A 7,763-nucleotide genomic window follows, 5' to 3' on the forward strand; every position below is an offset into this window, starting at 1 on the left:
TTCGCTACTTAGAATAGATTTTGCTTCTAACATGTCAGAAATTCAGGGAAGGTTTGACTGGTAGGACAATGGTAAATTGCCATCACTGTCTGGGTCCTATTATATGAGATACATGTCTGTAGTATATTTTTATTCCCTTGAATTGGTATTCCCTCATACGCACCCAGGCCATACAGTACCCTGTGACCATATTGCACCCGTGTATCTGCTGGAAGACAGAGAATACACATGTGTTTGGCTGGAAGCATTGATGCTTTCAGCCTGCGCAGCAATGAATGTGTCCTGATTCTTTGTTCTTTTCATAGGCAGGGATGCTCTTATGCCATGTCCAAAAGTATTGAGGTACTTCTAGTGGATATTAAAAGTAGGTGCATGCTAGGAAACACTACAAGTAGAAGGGATAAATACATTTTTTCCTGCCACTTTTTTAGTATTATTGGTGCATGATAAAAAGAAAGGACTGACCTGATTTTCCGCAGTGCTCAGCACCCACACATCCCAGCGAAGCTGATGAGAAGTGCAGGAGCTTACTGTTTTTGAAATCAAGCCCAGAATATGACTCATAATGCTCTGAAGGAGATACTTGACAACTAAATGAAAATATATACAGATGGAAGGTACCAAACCATTTCTATTGAACATTTTATTGTGAAGTAACCTTTCAGGTGGTGTTTCTATCACAAAGCTACAACTGTTGTATAGCTCTTACAACAGTTTCATTGAAACAATATTTTCTGTATTTTAGCTAGAGCATCCCTGTACGTAGAGAAAACAACTCTATATGTTGTAATCACCTATATTTTGAAGCAGGTCTTTGCGAGATCCTGACCACGGCTCTGCCCTCTGGAGGGTAAAACTCAGTCGGGCTTTGAGTCAAGCATTCTCACCTATTTGCACTTGATGTTGTGGTCTGTGTGTTGAGGCTGCTGCTGCGTGCTGATCCTTCAGTTATCTGTATTGCCATGTCTGTAACACAGCCTATATCTTGAAATGGCGAATCTTCCCAGGGCATGGAGGAGGAGGAGGCACAAAGCCAACTGGGTGAGGTACTTTGTCATGCTGAGCAACCTCTGCAACCGCTCTCTTTGCTACAGATTTTGCTGAGAGCATGGAAGTAGGAAATTCTGAAGAGCTGGATTCAGATGCAGCAGGGCTATTGTGGGAAAGCCTGAGGTTATGGTTTGTGAAGCCTTGTACAACACTGGGCAGCAGTCCTGCTGATGTATCTTGACCTGGTTGAGAGTAGGTAACTCCAGGCTGGAAAAGAAAAACAGTTTGTGTCTGTGTTCAGTGACTTGGGGCTTATAATATACAGGTCACTGATATTTTACTAGTTACCCTGCTCCTAACTAGATATAGGCCTCCCACCCAGGTACGAACTGTTCCTGACCATCACAGAATGGTCAGGATTTGCATTGGATTTGCATTTGAACACATACACAGGAGCCCAGGAACACATTTTTAATATCCGGTGGATCATTAGCACCCAATTCTGTGCTATGTGAACTTTCAGGGCCACCTGTGCAGCTGGTGAAACATTCAAGACCATCTGTCTTACTCTGTCTTTCATATACCTCCTAGACAGCTAATCACTATTGTGTTACCAAGAGCTCTGGTCCATAGGAAGTATTCCACCACCACCTAGCCCTTCTCAGGCCAAGTGGAGGCTAAAATACCTGGAGAGCACTCAGGTCCAGTGCATATACATTTTCCTCCTCTTGCTATAGCAGTGCAGGTCAGGCTCCCTGAGTTCAGTCACATCTAAGGACTACTAGCAAAAAACCCCAGCTGATTTCATCTACCACCATGGCTCATTTACTTTTTTACATCTATCTGCCCCATCCCCTCAGCTGAGCAGAGTTTGGTTCCCTTTGCCCTACCAGACATGTGAAGCTCCCGGATGGTTAGGAGGACAAACTGTGTCAAGCATGGATGGCAGAGGTGACATAATTCCTGGCACAGAAATCCACAGGATAATCAGGAGCTACCTTACCTTGTTTTTTAGGATACAAAGTTAAACTAAAGTTGTCACAGGTAGCTAATGCAATCTACAGTGAAGGAGTTAAACTCAGGGTGATTGCTTCTAACAGTAGTAGTAGGCTAGAATACTCTGGAAAGGAAGGGAATATCTGGAGTTGGTACCTGATGTCCGTAGAGCTGGCAGTCCACTTTGAGGTCCTTTGAGGGGCTCATTACCATTGTTGCTGTGCAGAAACCAAAATTCTGGCAAAGCAGAACACAGTCAAGAGAAAACAGTTGTAAAATAGAGGAGACGGGCATTAAAATTTTTAATTTCAGTACATTTAGAAATAGCTACATCTTCTCATGTTTTATCTGAGCAGTAAAGTGCTTGCTTTTTAGTCTGTTGGACTCAAAAGCCAATGCATAACCAGCAAAAAAGTGAAACTCCTGTATTCTTCTAGAGTAAGTTTCTTTGTATGTCTGGATATGAGGGAGGGAAAGAATATGTATGAATCTAGGTAAAAGGTTCCCACCCACTAAAACTGCCTAGGACTCAATTTCATCAGAAACAAAAGAAGAATTTTAGCATGATAAAGTATACAGTATAATTCTCAAGAGCCTCTGTATCAGAACAAAGCACACTGACAGCACTTAAATTGTAGGAAGGTGAAACAGTCTGCCCTTTTGTTACGTGTTTGCGTACTGTCCAGTACAAAGAGCCTGATTTTCTCAGGTGCTCATGTTAAGAAGAGTAAACAATAATATATATTGATTAAAAATATTTTCTGTTAAGGACACTTTGGTCCTCAAGCCTTTTTGAAATATATTCAAATACATCAGGATTCAGTCCAGATACCTCAGAGAGAAAAGAAAGGTGTGATATAGCTTTAGGAATTATATATTGAGAAGCATATCATGATGGTATACAGCTCTGGCACTTTCATCCTCACAAAGGTCTGTTCCTGCAGAAGCGCGAGCGCATCACAGCATGCCGCTTTTCTACCTCTGAGCTGGCGAGATCAGGACTGGTGTACCGGCATACTTACAGACTGGTCGTCAGGCAGCAGTTGACAAGCCTCCACGTTGTCTTTAGCTTCTTCTGCTGAGCAGTTTGTGGCAGCCACAGCAAACTCAACAGAGACAATATGCACTGGGTGAGCCTGATAAAACAGGAAAATTGTTTAACTGACTTTGCACTGTGAAACGGCAGAGCTGCTGAGAAAAAATAAAAAGGCAAAGGTTGTGGCTTCTAGCTCTGCATCTCCCACTGAAGTGAAAGGGAATCCCGTGGCTAAAATGACACAAAATGCTTGGGAAATCAATGGCAATTCAGTAGGGCAAATTAGAGCAAGCTAAATCTGTTTGTAAACATAACTAGCTATAGCACTGCACAATTACCACAGAAGAAATACTCTGTTTACGTGGAAGGCTAGACATGGTTCTAGCAATTACCTGTATTTGGGCTCTTCCGATCTCAAGGAGTCTGAGGTAAGCATCAGCAGTTTTGCTGTTGTGGTAATTGAGTGCAGCTGTAACGGTTGTTAATACCTCAGTGTTATTCAAACTTGCCAGCAGTGGACAGCCAGGGCAGAGCTGGAGAACATCTTCACTCGAGTCTGCAGGAGGAACCGAACAGGTTATGTTCCGATCAGCTTGTAGGTTGTTTTGAAAGGCATTATAGAACTACTCAGTCACGCAAAACACTGTTTCATGGTCTGTCCCAAATTATAGTGGAAGGCATTTTTGCAGTACAGGCTATAGATGGCAGTATTTCACACGACTTCTGCCATTCGAGTCTTTTCTGCAAGCAAAAGTGCTGTGGACTTCAATAGCACATTTTGAATGTTCTTACTCAGGTTTTAATAAATTCTCTTTCTGGCAAACTATCCATCACACCAATGAAAAGATGTCTCAGCTCACACGAGGAATGGTGGAAAAATGACGATCTTTTAATTTATTGGAATTGTGTTTGCGTGAGTGTGTTGTTTCATTCACTCACCAGTTTTGAAAGTAGTACTGAAGACTTCTCGTCCAGAGCAAAGAGATCTCGTACAGAGCATGCAGAATAGAGATTCCGCTTTCCCATGCCAATATTGAAAATGCTGGGTTAAGTAAATAAGCTGCATTTGGCAAAGGGGCTCTGAAGATCAACAAGCTCTAGTAAATTCAGACCAACAAGGAATCAAATTCTTGAGGCTAAACTCCTGAGTGAAAAGCCTCAGTACCAGTAATCCCTAGGTCAAATCTGGGACTCGCTCCCCAGATACTCTTATAGTATCTTAATTGTCATAGTAAAGAGGAGCAAAGAGAGAAGGCTGGGTTTGTAGGTGAATCAAATCAGAAAAGGGGAAAAAATTACTTTCCAAACAGCTGGGTTTAGAAAACCCATTAACTGTCATCCTTTATGCCATACTTATACACAGCATTTTAGAATCAGAAAAGCTAGTGAACTGTCACCACTGCTATAATAATAGTCCAGCTTCTAGATTCAAACCTAAAGAACAAAGTCTTTACCTGCATCTGAGTGGCATTTACTAGCAAGTACAGATAACTTTCCATCCAACTTCTGCAGTTTGACATCACAGTCACCCTCAACTGCCTAGAGAGAGACAAAAATCAAAGTGTTACATCGTTCAGATAAATAGGAATTTCTGAAAAGGGCAACTATTACTAAATTCAAAAGAACAGATCCTGGCTGAGCGTTCCTGGCAAAATCAGTCTGATTGCAGAGGCGCTGCTAGGCGTGTCCTGGTGTCTGTGATTTTGTAAAAGGCAGACCAGAGCTGCAAAATTTGGATCCAAATCTGGATCTCAAAAGTATCAGAAGTGCCAAGGTAGCCAAATTATGGACATTTGGTTCAGGTTCCTCTCTCATAAAAAGCAAAGAATATGAATACTTATGAATTAAGACCTCCTGCAGAGCTGTTTGATAACGTTCTCGCTAACCTCAGCCGGTCAGTGGCTATGGTAACAGCAGAGCGTGCTGCCCTGCGTGAGCTGGCTCACACGCAACAGGATCCAGCAGGGGAGGAGATGTCAAAGGCAAAGCTGGAGTCACTGGGAAGAGCGAACAGTTGGAGTCACCTCCCCCAAGATGGAAAATGGGATCTGAGCCCTGGTGAATACAGAGGTGGATCATGATTCAAATTTAGTCATGAGCTCTGTGAATTGGGCCCCATTCTAGAAACAGCAGGCTTAAATTGTCAATTGCTCACTCTGCTTTCTGCTTAGAAACCAGAGCTGCCTGTACTCAGACAACACTTCCACTGCTTTGGTTAGGGAAAGCTTTTCCCAGCTGGATCCCACTTGCATAAGAACAAAATATTTGGGGCCAGTAAATTCCAGCCGAGCATTACTTTGAAGGCAGAGCCTTGTCTGAAGGGAATAGCTCTTCTGCAGTCTTGACTAGGACTAGGTGGCTAGACTTGACGGAATTTCACTAGGTAACACCCCGCGTGTAGGCAAGGGAAGGTTGTGTTTGCACAGATTCACAACCTGCCCTGTCTACAGTCTGCAACGAGCCAGTGACATCTGGGCTGACCGTGGAGGGCTGAATCTGGAGCCCCTAAGCAAGGCCCCATGGCATTCGTGAGCTGTATGTGGGATGTTATGCTGACAGTGACCTGTCCTCTTCACATAACAGGACGTGAAAGAAATCCAGGAGTGAAATCCTTCATGACATGAAGGCAACTAAATCAACAAGGAGGTTACAAGTGATTGGGTCGTTACAGGCTGTTACAGCGGTAGAACATTTGCTTGGAAATCTAACTGATGATAGCCTGGCCTCTAGCATCAACATACTGAACATGCGCCTTCGGACCGAGCTAGCAGTGTTTTAGGTACTCACATGTTGTGTGAAGCTCCTTACTGTGCAATTTGCAAGAGGCGTAGGGCTGAGAATGTGGCACGTGGTCTCCAATAAGTCAAGTTCAAGAAACATTATGTCATTATTCAGCCCCTGGAAGAAAAAAACCCAACAGGAACTGTAGTAATTACTTCCCAAAACATCACCATCAACAATACTCCTGTTGTTTATGGACTGCAGGATCTTTTATGCTTTTTCCTGAACCTGTGCAATTATAACATAAGACATGTGAGTGGAAGGGCAGAAGTGAGGTTCCCTAGCTCCGAAATTGACTCTGAGGTTTGAGTCATGAGTGATTCCATTTAAACCAATTAAGTTATTTTAGTGTAAAAGTATTAAATATGAGGAAAGCAGTGTCACCAGTGTTTTTGTGTGGGTAAATGTGGGCACACTTCTGATCTCATTAATGTCTGTTTTAGTCTCTTGTAAATGACTTTGGTATCCTCTCTCATAACAAGTAGAAAACAGCCGTGGAGTTTCATTCTTGTTAATATTTGGGACCGTTTTCAGTGTTTTGAGAGAATCAAAGGTTCTGAATAGGTGCATACATTGTATTCATGACCATTTCTACAGCCTTTTTAGATGCCTACAATGTTGGCAATAGATCTTAGTGAAAATGAGACTACAAGCTGCAGTTATTTCCATTCAGCTTCCTTGTCAGCTCAATGGGATATTAGGTAAAATTAATGCCTACTACAAAATCACTAATAGCACGGAGTTATGATAGGTATGCATTTAGCCAATAAATAATTACCTGCATCACAAAGATTATCCTCACAGTTTTTCTCCAGATTAGCTACTGGGCTCATGAATCAGCACTTTGAATTACCTTCCCTAGCAAGCATGCTGCATTTGTAACCTGAGCCCTTTCTAGCATTGTACAAAGGTATCTGAACATTTCTCTCTCCCCCTGTGTTCTGCTCTTTGAGAGATACATTCCAGTGACCTGGATTCTCAACTGCTACCAGGTGGCATTGCCCCATTTAAATCAACAGAGCCATGCTGATTTACCCCGTGTGAGGATACAGCCCTTGGCAGGGCTTGTTGGTCATTTCCAAGCATCTCCAGGTTAACACAATGCTCTGCCTGCAAGCTCCTCACTTACCTGGGGTAGCACGCGGATATTGTCAATTCTGTTTAAGGCAAACTTGTATCCGTGATGACTGTGGCTATTAATATAACTCACAGCTACTTCAGCTGCTGCTTCAGCTTCTGGGTCATCGCAGCCCAGGGGAGCAGTGGGAGCTGCTGGTACAGCTTTGTGAATTGGAAGCTGAACAAGCAATATTAAAGCTACCAGTGCCTTCATGGCACCCGAGAAAAAACGATCCCTTTCAGAAATAAAGATCTAAGAATACTGTTCAGATGGTAGCTAGTAGCCAGAACTGGGGTCTCATTTATATAGTACATACCACAGACTTCGCATGAGCGCATGTCTGATATTTGTCCCAGTTCCAAGAGGCATTGCAAACAACAAAAGAGAAAAGTAAATGTTAGGACATCAAGCTGACTGATTAATATTGGCCAAAGTAAATTTTATCAGGTAGGATATTGCAAAGTCTGCTAAAGCAGCTAAAGAAGAAAGCGTCAGCAAAAATGTAACACAATTTTTAGACACTTTTCTACCAACCAAATACGGTACATGCAAAAGGAATATGATCCCTCCTGTTAAATGTGTAGAGATGCTAGCGCTAATTAAGCTTTCTTGTAAACAGGACACATTCTGTTAGGGCCCAAATCTCACCAGACACTGGTCTAAATTGTGAGATCAGTAACATGATAAATTAGAAAATGGAATTTGGATCAGTTCTAAGGATCACATTCAACAGAAAATGTAATTATATAGCAACTTTTGCTACTGAATTCATTTGGAATAGGAAACGAGACATAGTTTCTAAATCTTTTGCATCAGCTCTTTGTTTCTCCGAATAGTCTG

The 7,763-nt window shown here is 42.3% G+C and overlaps 1 protein-coding gene across 1 annotated transcript; it reads right to left on the reverse strand.

Moving 5' to 3' along the window:
- Positions 1–978: 978 nt before the first annotated feature.
- On the reverse strand, positions 979–7,136 carry AHSG (alpha 2-HS glycoprotein). Its single transcript, XM_075509064.1, has 7 exons — positions 6,933–7,136; positions 5,810–5,920; positions 4,477–4,561; positions 3,415–3,578; positions 3,009–3,122; positions 2,143–2,223; positions 979–1,257 (listed from the first exon to the last, which is right to left on the reverse strand). Exons 1-7 carry the CDS (start codon positions 7,134–7,136, stop codon positions 979–981), a joined length of 1,038 nt encoding a protein of 345 aa, XP_075365179.1.
- Positions 7,137–7,763: the final 627 nt, after the last annotated feature.

This window comes from Mycteria americana, chromosome 7, assembly GCF_035582795.1.
Source record: "Mycteria americana isolate JAX WOST 10 ecotype Jacksonville Zoo and Gardens chromosome 7, USCA_MyAme_1.0, whole genome shotgun sequence".
Taxonomy (NCBI): Eukaryota; Metazoa; Chordata; class Aves; order Ciconiiformes; family Ciconiidae; genus Mycteria; species Mycteria americana.